This window comes from Pollachius pollachius (genome assembly GCF_949987615.1).
Source record: "Pollachius pollachius genome assembly, chromosome: 11".
Lineage (NCBI taxonomy): Eukaryota > Metazoa > Chordata > Actinopteri > Gadiformes > Gadidae > Pollachius > Pollachius pollachius.
Genome location: NC_136944.1, coordinates 17,259,505 through 17,274,504, shown reverse-complemented (window position 1 = coordinate 17,274,504; position 15,000 = coordinate 17,259,505). Strand labels below are relative to the sequence as shown.

The 15,000-nt window shown below is 46.2% G+C and overlaps 1 protein-coding gene across 1 annotated transcript in view; it reads right to left on the bottom strand.

Annotated features, from left to right (window-relative positions):
- Positions 1-15,000, bottom strand: part of kcnt2b (potassium sodium-activated channel subfamily T member 2b) — a gene marked incomplete at its 5' end in the record, with an annotated part of 47,143 nt that overhangs the window by 25,669 nt on the left and 6,474 nt on the right. Inside the window, 9 exon segments of the mRNA XM_079746163.1 lie at positions 130-310; positions 949-1,043; positions 1,654-1,737; positions 2,074-2,148; positions 3,941-4,000; positions 5,153-5,201; positions 6,734-6,796; positions 8,290-8,392; positions 8,664-8,743. Coding sequence (XP_079602289.1) covers positions 130-310; positions 949-1,043; positions 1,654-1,737; positions 2,074-2,148; positions 3,941-4,000; positions 5,153-5,201; positions 6,734-6,796; positions 8,290-8,392; positions 8,664-8,743 — 790 coding nt within the window.

Below are 15,000 nucleotides of genomic sequence, written 5' to 3'. Positions count from 1 at the left end.
AGGTGCGTGTGTATGAGTCTGTGAGTGCCTGCATGCGTCCGTGTGTGTGCGTGCGTAGGTGCAGGTGCGTGTGTGTGTGTGTGTGTGTGTGTGTGTGTGTGTGTTTGTCTCTGGTGATCCAGCTCTTACCTGGATGGGAAGCACGATGAGCGCCACGAAGATCATGATGACGACCAGCAGCTGGGAGGGCCATATCTGGGGTGTGACGTCCCCGAAGCCCACCGTGGAGAAGGTCACCACGCAGAAGTACAGGGAGTCGAACAGCGTCAACTTGTTCCCCGCCCTCTCCAGGTGCTGGATACCACAGATACTAAAACAGAAACATGGGAGGCGGTGTACGGGGGGGGGGACAGGAAGTTGGGGGGGGGGGGAATGTTGTTGTTGAGTAGAAGAGGAGGTGTGCATGGGCAATGGGCCTAAAACTGTTTTCAGTGAAGCATGGGAGCCCCGATCGGGAGCTCTGGTCAGAGGCCATGTGCAGCAGTGCATTGTGTTTGTGTGTGTGTTTGTGTGTGTGTGTGTGTGTGTGTGTGTGTGTGTGTGTGTGTGTGTGTGTGTGTGTGTGTGTGTGTGTGTGTCTAATCAGAATAGCCATGCATAGAAATGCACCAAATGTACCAACTTATTTTTGGTAGGCAAAGAACAGAATGTTTGGTATAAATACAGTACAAAGGAGAGCCAGCTACAGAGTTAGCTCTGGGTTTACAAGAACATATTTTGAGTTAGCTATAGTGCTAGCTAATCGTTTGTATGAACAGTTTTTGAGCTATCTACAGTGACTGTTCATGGTTTGTGAGCCCAGTGTTTGAGCTAGCTAAAGTGACTCTTCATGGTTTGTGAGACCAGTGTTTGAGCTAGCTAAAGTGACTTTTCAAGGTTTGTGAGCCCAGTGTTTCAAGCTGCAATGTGCGATAATGGTTTGTAAGGACAGTGTGTGATGCTACACACCAAGTGAACATGAGGCAGACCAGTGTGCTGATGAGAATCACCACCTGGTTGAACATGGCTGAGTGCGTCCGCTGGATCGCCCTGTGGAGATCATTCTATGAAGGGAGAGAGAGAGAGAGAGAGAGAGAGAGAGAGAGAGAGAGAGAGAGAGAGAATCAGATCGAGCACAAATCGGAAAAAGTTGACTAACAATATACACAAATGTACATAAACAGTAATGCATTGAAACTAAAGAGTATAATATTTAGCAACCTCCTTTATGTGGTGTGAGGAAAGAAAAAAAGGCCTACACCCAAGCAATATAATGAATGCTTCAATACAGATGAATACGATGAATACAGAGCAGTATTCAAGGAATCAATGAGATGAATTCAAAATGCTTAATCACTTCCTAAATGGCGAAACACGGATAGAGAAACTGCAATGCTCAAGGTCATTGTGGAGTGTGTGTGGTTGATGGCTTGATTAAAGCAGAATCACCCAGCCCCATAGTCAAATCAGCCTGACTCGGACTGGATGAGGGTGTTTAAACCAGCAGTTAACCAAGCACTCCAAAGCTATGTTTCTACAACAGATATAACCTCATTGTTATGGTGTCATGCTCAAACTGAACAGGGACTGCTGGCATGTCCAATAGTCATTGATAGATCGATGTGATTGCTGGGAGGAGAGGAAGAGGTACTTGTTGGGGGGGGTTGCACTCACTATCATGTTCTCGAGGGCATGTTTAGCCAGCCAACAGTTGAGAAACACGGGGATGAAGAGGTTTCTGAAGGAAGGCACAATCACCTGTCAGGGAAGAAGGGAATAAACGCAGAGGATTTCAAAGAGCAAAATGGGTGGCGTTGCAGGATGCAGTAATAGCAACCATCAAGCCCCACGTCGGGAAGCAATCCCAATCGCTTAGAGTCAACCATCTGAATTTGAGGACTGGCACAGCTCAGGACGAACAGCGTAATGAGTTAAATCATCTGGCTGATTGCAAGAATGGACCCCACATAATACCCTCTGGGTGGAAGGGACATTAGGGTTTGATGTGTTATTGCTCATTGAGTCTATGGCAGCCATTCCCTATGTGGTTGACAGGTGGTTTGCTCAAGGGCTCCTGCCAGGGTTTGTACTCACAGTGATCATGAAAGGAACGGCGCTGATCATCTCCAGGATGAAGGCCACTCGGAGCACCTGCTCCCAAATGTTACCCTGGAAACACAGGCCCACACACACACACACACACACACACACACACACACACACACACACACACACACACACACACAATCCAACATACACACACAATCAAGCATTTACGCACACACACACACACACACACACACAATCAAACATACACACACAATCAAGCACACACGCACACACACACACACACACACACACACACATACACACACAAACATATACACAATCAAATACAAACATACTCACAATCAAGAAAAGCACACACACTTACACACACAGACACATACTCAAACACATACACACAATCAAACACAAACACACACACACACACACACACACACAATCAAAAATACACACACAATCAAGCATTCACACACACACACACAGACACACACACACACACACAAACACAGACATACACACCCACCCACAAACATACTCACAATCAAATAAACCCACACGCACCCACACAAACACACACACACACACACACACACACACACACACACACATAGGGTCAAGGATCAAGGAAGTCAATTATCACACAAGCCTGTGGGAGATTATCTCACTCACAGAGGTGAACGACAGCGGAGAGCTCAAGGTAATACGGCCCGCCTTCACCACCGCTGCAATCTTCCAGAGGAAACACACGAACGAGAGGCCCTCACAAGTGAGGGGACATGCGTGACCTCACTTCCTGCCAAAGCCCTATCCGAGTCAATTAAGATGTCAGCCGGCTCGCTGGCGTTCTTTATGTGTCTGACAACGCCCACGTACGGCTGACCCCTCGGTGACTGGCGTAGGAAGGGCCCGGACTGGGGGACGTCCGCGGGAATCAATCAGGTTTAAATGCTAAGGCTGCGGCCGGGGCTAATGTATAAAGTGGTGGCTGAGCCCCTTCACCGGGGTGGTTTTACTGCACACACACAACATGAAAGGCAGGGCTGCCTCCCGGAAAGGGGGCTCTCACAGAGGCTCAACGGCAGGGATTCCCCCCGGGGCGTTCGCTGCTGGCCATCCCTCGCTCTCCCCCTCATCTCTATCCTTCTGTGTATCTCTCTCTCTCGCCATCTTTCTCTCTCTCCAACCCGCCACTTTAATCCACTTTATCTAGATATCCCTCGCCCTCTCTCTCTCGTCCCTTCTCTCTCTCTCTCTCTCTCTCTCTCTCTCTCTCTCTCTCTCTCTCTCTCTCTATATATATATATATATATATATATGTTTTTATCTCACCCTTGCTTTCTCTCTTTTTCCATCTCCCTCCATCTCCCTCTCCAATTCTCACCATCTCTCAATCTCGCTCTCTCCATCTTTCTCTCCAACACGTCGGCAATTCAAGCTGTGTTGAGATCCCCCGCCCTCCCGCCCCCCGCCCTCCCACACACACACACCCACACACACACACACACCCACACACACACACACACACACACACACACACACACACACACACACACAGCTAGGGAACTCCTTGAGACAAGGAGCAATAGCAGAACATGGGGGCCACTGCTGTCTTCTTGATGAGGCACACAGGCGACAAGTGCTTGCTACAATAAGGCAGTGACATCAGAACGTACAAACAAGGGAGGTACAGACACAAGGAACGATGCAGATTACAAAGCCCAGGGCTGTTTACTCTTGGCTGTGTGTGTGTGTGTGTGTGTGTGTGTGTGTGTGTGTGTGTGTGTGTGTGCGCGTGTGTGCATGTGTGATGTTCGAGGATAGAGGCAGCCTCTCACCATTCTCTCACGTTTTGCACAAAAAGCGTTGAATCAATAAAGTTTGATTGATTGGTCACCTTGTAGCAGAGATACACCAACAGCATGGTCTCTGAGAAGCTGATGAACACCACCAGCACCTGGGCAATGAGAGAGAGAGAGAGAGAGAGAGAGAGAGGGGGGGGGGGAGAGAGAGAGAGAGAGAGAGAGAGGGGGGGGGGAGAGAGAGAGAGAGAGAGAGAGAGAGAGAGAGAGGGGGGGAGAGAGAGAGAGAGAGAGAGGGGGGGAGAGAGAGAGAGAGAGGTACGCAGAGGAAGAGAAAGAGAGGGATAAAGAGAGATAGGGATAGAGGGGTAGGTAGAGAGAAAAGTAGTTCGAGATAGGGAAAGAGAGAGAGTCCGAGATAGAGAGGGAGAAAATAGGTAAAGAGAGATAGGTAGAGAGAGTTTTACATTTACAATCTTTCCGAAGCCATACAAATACAAAGAAGCCTAAGAACCCAAAACATTTGATGAATAAATAAGGAGAGAAAGACAAATTGAGACATGGGGAGAGACAGGGAGAGAGAATCAGACAGGTGGACATAAAGATAGATGAAAAGAGAACATGGAAAGCAGTAGGGCAATGGAATAGAGAAGAAAGCATGGTAGAGAGAATTATGAGGAAGAGAGAGAAGCACAACCATGCGGGGAGAGGCGAGAAGGAGAGAGAGAGAGAGAGTGGGTGGCAACAATGAGTGGGCGTTCAGATGATTGAACTTCAGAAAGTAGGCTTATGGAAAGCTCAAATTGTTTCATGTGAAGTGTTGGTGCACTTGTGGGCAATAGTATGTCTGTGTCTGTGGTCACATTCACGCTCGTGTGTGAATGTGGGTGTTCAAGTGTGAGAAAATGCTACACATCGAAATACAACTGGCAAGTTGGCCACTGGTAAAATAAGATTGAACCAATTTTCCTTGTACAGTTGTGTGTCGGTGCATCAGTGTGTGTGTGTGTTTACGTATGTGTGTGTCATTGTGAGTGTGTTAGTTTGTATGTATGTGTGTGTCATTGTGAGTGTGTTTATGTGTGTGTGTGTGTGTGTGTTTGTGTCACTGCCTGTGTGTGTGTGTTTGTGTCTGTGTCACTGCATGTGTGTGTTTATGTGTGTGTGTGTGTGTTTGGGTCACTGTGTGTGTGTGTGTGTGTTAGTGTCACTGCGTGTGTATGTGTGTTTGTATTCATCCCCCTGCTTGTGTGCGCGTGTCTGTGTGCGCTCCTGCGTTTGTGTGTGTGTGTGTGTGTAAGTCTAACCTGCAGTGCCCAGAGGGGCAGAGGTCTGTCCACCCAGATGATCAACTTCCTACGGAGCGAGAGCCAGAACACATTAAAACAGATGACACAAATACAACGGAGAGCAGAAGAAAGTCCTCTCCACACTCACACAAAACATCACAAGATAACAATAATGTTGTTGCTACACTTCATGTTTGATTCATGTTTATGGCGACTGCGCCTCAGTGTCTGAGGCGGGCACAGCTGCCAGAGTGTTTGTATTGCTGCACAAAAAGTACTATGTGCACAACAAAGAAGAATTGCAAAGCCTTAAGGAAGCGAAGAGAGAGGGGACTTTCTTTTTACTGGCACCAAGGGGCTCATCATCATGGCTGGCCCGCCCTCTGATTGCTCTGATTGGCTCCCATATGATCTGAAGTATAAGACGGCAAATCCCTTTGCTCAGCTCCGTCTGTCACTGCTTCCTGTCTTTGTCCGAGCCAGAGCATAGCCAGCCTTACCGGCCACCCATCAGATTAATACATCTAGGGGCACAAGTTATGGCCAGGCCTGTCCAAGTGTCAATATATGTCTCCGGTATATCTCTCTCGCTCCCTCCCTCCCTCCCTCCCTACCTCCCTCTCTATCTCTCATGTGTGCGTGTGTGCATGCATGCATGCACACACACACACACACACACACACACACACACACACACACACACACACACACACACACACACACACACACACACACACACATACTGACACACACAGTCACACCGTACACTGCCACACACACAGCCACAAACACACGCATACGGCCCCACACACACAGCCATACATACAATTGTTTGCCATATATTTATATTACTTGAAGCTCTGCCTCTCTCCCTCTCCCCCTCTCTCTCTCTCTCTCGCCCTCTCTCTCCCTCCCTCTCCCCCTCTCTCTCTCCCTCTCTCCCTATATCTCCCTCTCTCCCCCTTCCTCTCCCTCTCTCTCCTTCACCCCCTCCCTCTCCCTCTCTCCCTCTCTCTCCCTCTCTCTTATTCCCTCTCCCTCTCTCCCTCTCTCTCCCTCTCTCCCTCTCTCTCCCGCTCTCTCCCTCTCTCTCCTTCCCTCTCCCTCTCTCTCCTTCCCTCCCCCTCCCTCCCTCCCTCCCTCCAGTGCTTCATCTCCACTAGTTGCCAGTTGATTTGGCCTCACAGAGCCTGTGTATACATTATGTTGGCAGGTAATCCATACAGAGCCAGTGTGACGAATGAACGTGAAAGTGAAATGTTCAATACCGGCTGTTTAGAGTCAGATGGCATTGATTGTGTTCCCCCGACGTCTCCCCCTCGTCCGGGGGGAGGGAAAACATTGTGGTCACAACCAATTGGAGATTAGGAGATGTGGGAGGGATGTTGGGGGGGGGGGGGGTAAGGGAGAGATATGGGGGAGATGTTGGGGGGATGATGTAGTGTGGATCAGAGGGAGATGAGTGGCAGATATGGTTCTGGATGTTGGGGGAGTTGTGGGTGGATATAGGGGGGGGGATGTGGGGGCGGGGTGAGATATGGGGGAGGGGGGATGTGGAGGAAATGTAAGGGAGATAAGGGGGAAGACGACTTAACTTACCAGTCAAACTCGCTCCAGGGACGGGAGGTTGTGTTCTGCTTGGTGCAGTTAACGCCGCCCACACTGTGGGAGACAACACACACACACACACACGCGCGCACACACACACACACACACACACGCACACACACACACACACACGCGCACGCACGCACGCACGCACACACAGACACGCAAAGACAGTTACACATGCACGCACAGACACACACACAGGATTTTCATGATTCATGATTATTTGCTCCATCTCTCTGAATGACAGAGCAGCCTCACTGGACAGACTCTTGGGCTCACCCCCAACAAAAACCTCGTTTTCCCAGATTGCATCTCACTCTAAACCCAATTTCCTCCACCTTGTCTTACTTTTCAATCATTCCCGTGTGTTATTTCTTTAACTGTCATATTTCCAAAACTCTTTCTATAACTGTTATCTCACCAATTCTCTTGGGGGAGCAAAGGATGCTATCAACCCGTCTGATTGACGCAGACAATAGCTGAAAGGGCTTCGGTTATGTATTACGCAACAGTTGGCCCAGGGAGGAGGCCATTTTGTTGGGTGGCAGACAAATCCCCAATGGACAAAGTAAAGGTTCATGCCTCAAACGGGCAAAGAAAGTATATGTGTATATGTGCCCTGCGAATAACAACTGGTGTGAATCCATGAATATATCTATAAAGAAATCCATATATAGCCAACCAAACAATTTGTAAGTGATGCAAGGACTGACTCCTGCCCTGCGGCTGTTGTGGTTTTTGGTACCAGTAGGACTGCCACCTTGATTTCAGTCAAGGAGAATTTCTAAAAAATTCATACTTTGCTCTGCAAAGATGTTTTGGCTGTTTTGGCAGCAAAATAATTTTAAAACAAAAAAATCGATTGCTTGCTAAAAAATGTGTTCTGTTTAACCTTGTTACCGCCTTACTGGTGAATGGTAATATCTCAGACAAATGGACGAACTACTTAGCATGTCCATTGCTTGAAGAGTCTGTCCATAAAAGGAAATCATGGAAAGTCTCTTCCGACATGGAGAAAGATCTCACACCCAACACTATTATGATTAAAAATAAATCCAGAGAAGTCTGTGGGTGGAGCAGGCAGGGGAACAGAAGCACTGTCACTCTTGCGCTACTCTATAATGAATGTTTTATTTATGACATCCTATCCTGTTTGAGTTTGAATAATTGCACATACTGCAAATATGACTTAATTTTCCTGACTCATCCTCTACAAGTATTTTTAATTAATAAAATGTATGACAACTATAACTCATAAAATGTTATCTTGGAGCTACATCTTGGAGCTACATCTTGGATCTACATCTTTGATCTACATATTAGAGCTACATCTTTGGTCTCCATCTTGGATCTCCAACTTGGATCTCCATCTTGGATCTACATTTTGGATCTACATCTCCGTTCTAGATCTTTGGGCTCAATCTTGGATCTACATCTTGGATCTCCATCTTGGATCTCCATCTTGGATCTACATCTTGGATCTCCATCTTGGATCTCCATCATGGATGTCCATCATGGGTCCACATATTCCACCTGTTGCTCACCAGTCCCGTTGCTCCTCCTGAGGGTTATCCAGCAGCACTCTGACAATGTACAGCAGACAGCTCAGCACTTTCAGAGAGAAGTTAAACATTCGCACCCGCAGACCTGCAATGTGATAAAAGGAGTGAAAGAAAATCCAAGCAACAAAAACAGCAACAAATCCATGCATTGTAAATCTCTTGTGCAGAAAATACTTAAAAAACTACGAGACAAATGAAACCACGGACACAGACGAGAAAAGGGCAAGCATCTCACGACAGGAAGTACACCATCACCGCACGCCACGTCACGTCACACAAATGCATACAAAACCAATTACAGCAAAAGAATAAGTAGTGGGCCCTCATCAAACAGAAACAGCACACAGACAACTCACTGGATCTTTGGTTTTTGATGAAGAAGAGCTTGAGGCGCTCCTTGAATGTGTTCTCATTCACATAGAACTCTACCTGCACCCTGACAATGAGATAAAGACATGGGCAGTAAATAGAGAGAGAGAAACACCAAGAGATAAGACAGAGACAGAGAGAGAGAGACAGACAGACAGAGAGAGAGAGAGACAGACAGACAGACAGGCAGACAGACAGACAGACAGACAGGCAGGCAGACAGACAGATAGACAGACAGACAGACAGACAGACAGGCAGACAGAGAGAGAGAGAGGGTGGGGGGGAAGAGAGAGAGAAAGAAAGCAAAGCAAAGTCTGAAGACGCCATCATTGGAGAATCATGAAAATAAATCCCGGTTTTACACAGGCCTGAGAAACAGTGTGTGTGTGTGTGTGTGTGTGTGTGTGTGTGTGTGTGTGTGTGTGTGTGTGTGTATAGGGAAGGAGGGGTGGGGGTGGGGGTGACAGAATGTAACAGCGCACTCCTGGAGGGCCCAGTGAGGGGGAACAGAAACAAAGAGAGGTAAGATAATGGTTGTATGAAAGGCCGGCAATCTGGGCGGGAGAACAGGACAGCGCCATACGGGCGTTGCAGCGGGCTGAAGGCGGGTGGGCGGTGGGGGGAAGGGGCTCCCCGGCCCGGCCTGTGCACCGACCAGCTCCAGATCTCCAGCAGTGGCTCTGGCTATCACCCGTGATTGAATATAGAGCAACAAATGACTTCCCCTCACGGTTCTGCTACAACAATGGCAGCTGTAATTACCGTTTGCCTTTTATTTTTATTTCTTTCCTTCTTTTTTTTTTTCCGTTGATTGCTTTCTCCTGCCGGACGAACAGTGGGCCTACATGAACATCCCGTGTTGTTGATTTCATATTCAGTCATCATAGCAGACCCGTTCATCTAAGAAGAGTTACAGTGGTTTTCAGATGCGATTTGACCACAGCTGCTGTAGGTAAGATTTGTCCATTGAAAGAGAGAGAAAGTAAAAGCAAAGAGAGAAATATTTTGAGAATACACAACCCAAAGAGCTCCCCCATTACTCTCTACGTTTCTCCACCATTGAGAAGCGGTGCATTCACCAACTTGTGTTTGACAGGCAAGACGAATCACATGAACCGATTAGGGGAGAGATGCCCTGATTGGTCAGAAATGAGCGATCTACAATCAAAATGGTCTCATACAGAGGCAGCCACAGTCAACTAGGATCAGATATGCTCACAAAGCAATTCACTCACAAACAGCTGGACAGCTAAAATGACACTCAAATTATAGCTCTTATAGCCCTTACCTACAGCTCCTTCAAGGAGCAGGTCTAGGGGTTATGCATACTGCTCAAGGATGCCCACAGATTAGAATGTGGACATTGGGGATCAAACTGAGAACCTTTTGGCAGAGGGATTGAATCCCCTACCCACAGCACCAGCCCTCGAGATCATTCAGCCGTGTGTGTGAGCCGGTTCTGCAGGATCTGCTGGAAGCTAAACTGGAATAGCCTTGACAGACACCGCTTGATCGACCAGCACGCTTCAACACTCATCCAGACACAGTGTGTTGCCTTCAATATGTCTGTTATGCTGCCCAAACACACACACAGACACACACACACACACACACACACACACACACACACACACACACACACAAACACACACTGAAACACACACACATGCACTTACTCATACACCTATACAAAAATTACAAAATGAATACACACACGCCATACAGTTTCTCACGCAAAAACACACACACACACACACACACACACACACACACACACACACACACAAACACACACACACACACACAAACACACACACACACACACTACCAGTCTTCGGACAGAACTCTGGGAGCAGATTGAGGAAGACTCTTCTGACTGTCTCTCTCTTTCATCCTATACAGACAGAGTGCTGTATGGGGGCTCGAGACAGCCAGTGGTCCTTATTAACTCATACACAGATAAAAAGGAGATGAACCACACCCCGTTTGGCCAGTCCCAACACAGCCTGAGGACTGGGAGGAGAAGTGGAGGAGATTTCGAAGACTTCATTTTAATTCACAAAGCTCCCAATAATGAGCTTACGTGTTTTTTCGCGGGGATATTCACGAAATGGAACGAGGAACAAGAGACAGGAAAAGGAGGAAGAAAGAAGAAAAAAAAAGAATCGTCATCCCATCGTTGCTATGGAAACAGGAATACAGTGTCCGCAAGTGTCTCTTTCCCTCTCTCTCCCTCTCCCTCCCTCCCTCTGGTGTGAGCAGATGAGTGCAAACACACACACACTTGCTAAGTGTGATCAGCCACCCTATCCCTCACCGCTCAGGGGGGCCCGGTGAAGGCTCGCCTTTAGTGTGTGAGATCCCCACTGGCTGCATGACACCCGCACACGCACGCACGCACGCACGCACGCACGCACGCACGCACGCACGCACGCACGCACACACGCGCACACACACACACACACACACACACACACACACACACACACAGGAGGTGTGGAGTTCCCCCATCTGATGAGATGACAGTGTGCCACCAAGGGAAAAGTGAATTCTTTTTTACACCTATCCGTCCAAAAAAAACCAAGAAGGCTTCCACCCACCATTCCCAGAAGGTAAAAGAAGGTTGGCAAACCTGTTTAGACACCTCATAACGGATACTGCCCATTAAGTGGGACTGGTGATCGTTTCGTTACTATCTTTATTTTGTTGCGTTATATTTTGATATATTGGAAGGAGGCTGCGCATCTAAATCTGCCCGTTCATTTCTGAATGATGGGGAGCTGCACAGTTTAAAAAACGAATTAGTTTTTTCCATTCTGTCATCTCTGCTTTGTCTGCCATGCCCTCCGCTCAGGGGTCATCCGACCCAGGTAGATGACCAGATAAGACACACAGGCTGACAGGTAAACCCTGTAAACCACTGATCCAATCCAAGAGACAAACCGGTTTATTGTGTTAGTGCGATAAGGGGTGAGGGGGGAGATGGAAAGTCCTGCAGGGGGTACTAGGAGCCAAAAATGAAGTAAGATAGACAGGGAGTAAATAAGCGCAATGTAGGCCAGGGGCGTTCATTAAAGGACAAGGCTTTTCAAACATTGATTGATCATAACATAACATGACATTATAATGCTGCAGGTTTCTTTATGATCCTTTTTTCTTTTAAATACAAAGCTAAAAGATTGAATTAACTGCGCAGCTACCTATTTCTGTTCATAGCCACAGGGGGAGTTCTGACTGAAGTGAAAGGCAGGTGGACTCACAACGGGAAGCAAGTCAATCGACATGGAGGTGGATTGACTTGTCTCACACAGTCACATGTCTCCCACACACACACACACACACACACGCACACACGCACACACACACACACACACCCCCACACACACACACACACACACACACACACGCATGCACGCATTCACGCACATACACACACACATACACACACACACACACACACACACACACTGCTAACTGCAATCCGTCCCCTCTCTAAAGAGAATGGAGGTTTAAACACAAACACACACACAAACATTACACCGTTTCATGAACATAATAGCGTATTACAGAGGTACTCATTAAGGTTGGTTGTCCCTAAATGTAATCAGATACTATATCTTCACTGTAATCAGATCACTTTGGTGATATTATCTATGAAAAAAGTCATTAAAGGAACACCGCCCTTTAGGAGGAAGAAACAGCGGTTGGCAAAACACATAATACGAACAAAAGAAGAATTCATAAAAGCTTTAATAACTGCCCTCACAGTAATACGAACAATTTTAGTGTTTGTATTCTGCTTTTTTCGCAAGCCGATCCTCCCAGGCATGGAATTATTGTAATCTCAGAAGTGGCCCCTCTCCCCTCCCCCTCCCCCACAACTGGCGGTCGTGACCAAGTATCATCGGAGGTCATTTCGCTCCCCAACGCTCATCTCCACGCCAGGGCTTCTCCGCTCGAGCGTTCACCAGTGGGGTGATGAATAAAAGTGGAACCGTAGCTCAATAAAGAACCGAGCCGCAGGGATTGATCAGGACTCTAAATGTGTAATCTGATGGGGAGGGTTGAAAGAGAGAGAGAAAAAAAGCCCATTAAAAACTCATGAAAGAAGAGTTTAAAGACTGAGAGAGACACGGAGGCAGGCTGCGATGCCGCTGGTCAGCTCCAAAGTGTGAAGAAAACACCTATTAGTCAGAGATAGAGGAAGCAAGGAATGCAAATAGATAAACCACGACACCTTTGAAAGATTAAGCAAGCGGAAAGGATATTAAAGTTACGTAAATGTTGTTGATTACCATGTGCTATAACACCGCAGAGATCACCCTGTAAATGAAGGCAGCCCACAAACAACTTTATCTGTTCCAAGTTCAGACGACAGATCACACAAGTAATGCAAAAGTGTGTATTTCATAACCCTAATTCAAAACACACAATCCCAACGGGTTTAATTAAACAGGAAGATGGTGGCTGAATAAAGAGTTGCAAGATTGATAGTGGGGATGACAGAGTATTAACTGAGCTACGGCAAGATAAATTGCCTCGAAGCGTTTGCACAACCATTTCTATTAGTGTTTCTTAAGCACCGTGCTGCAAGACGGATGGAAAGAACCAAAACAATATACAATATAAAATACAATACAATAGCTGTATGAAGCAAAAGGAGGAAGGACCCTCATCATCTTCTGTCTGGTTCAACCGATGCATCGACTCAATAGTGGGTCAGAACCGGTTAACAAGTGTAAGAGATTGGAGGACAAATAAACACCTTTTGTTCAGTCCAACTATGACACAAAAGTACATGGATCACAACATTATTTAAAAAAATAAATGTATATATATACATATATATATATATATATATATATATATATATATATATATATATATATATATATATATATATATATATATATAATGGGAATAAATGCAAGTACCTTTTGCTGTTTTAGGTATCCTTAAGGGTTTGTGTATCAATCAAGTATTATTGTATTATTTCAGTTATTAGGAACATATACAATCTTCTCCTGTATATATTCCTCTTCCATCTCATGGATGATATGGCTGATATGGCTCATAGCAGATAAGTTTTCTGCAATCTAACATTCATAATTTTTCCTATTAGGATTGAGTTATAAGATAATCCGCAGTTAAATAATAACCTGATTACAACAAAACAAATAGCTTTTGTGCGCCGAGAAACTATATCTCGCTGGATCCAAAAGTTGTGAGAGCTACTCCATAAATAGCAAACTTAATAAGTGTACTAAATCCCATTGCTATGATTGCTTTAATTGTTTGGCGTTAACTGTTTAGCATTTATTAAATAGACAATATTTAGTTGGCAGCTCACACAAAATGCACCGATGAAAATATAAAACAGCTGGGTGTGGGTTTTGTTGTCATATTGTCGCCTGTATGAAAGGCTAAATTTGTTAGGGTATGTGGCGTTAAACCAGATGAATAGCGTTGTGTGTTAATAAAAAAACATGCAACAATCGCACACAAACACACACACACACACTCAAACACACAAACACACACACAAACCCCAGAAAAAAACATCACACACACACACACAGGGACACACACCACAGGCACACACACACACACACACACACACACACACACACACACACACACACACACAGACATGCAACAATCGGACACAAATAAACACACACACACACATACACACACACACACACAAACACACACACACACACACACACACACACACACACACACACACACACACACACACATAGGCATACACACAGGCACACAACAAATGAGGACAGGCAGATTTAATGGAGCAACAGGAAGCAAAGACATTGCTTCCCACCACAGCTGCCTTGCAGCTTAGAAGTGTCAAGTTGGGCCTTGCCTCATCCCACCAGTGGAAAGAGATCCAGGGGCGACCCGGCCCTGACCCACTTCCACATGACACACAACGGACACGTGTTAACGTCAGCCAGAGAGGAAACCAAAAACACGAACGGGTAAAAAGAACAACGCAAAAAATGCTAATGTTCTTCGACATTTTCAGCTGAAAAAACAACTATATTACCTCAGAATAAAATACATTGAAAAATCCCAATTTGCACAAATCCTTGACAGGTTGATCCACATGAAAAGACGATTACACTCAGCAGTAGATGATCATCTGTGAGCCTGTCTCTGCTGGCTGAATCCCTCCGCACTTCAAACTAAATCAGGGTCTTGCTTTTCCCTTTCCTGGAGCTGCAGCACTGACAGTAAGTTATTGGACAAATGTTGTTTTTATTCATAGCCATTTCCTGGCCCCTGCTCTGGCTGTCCACAAAT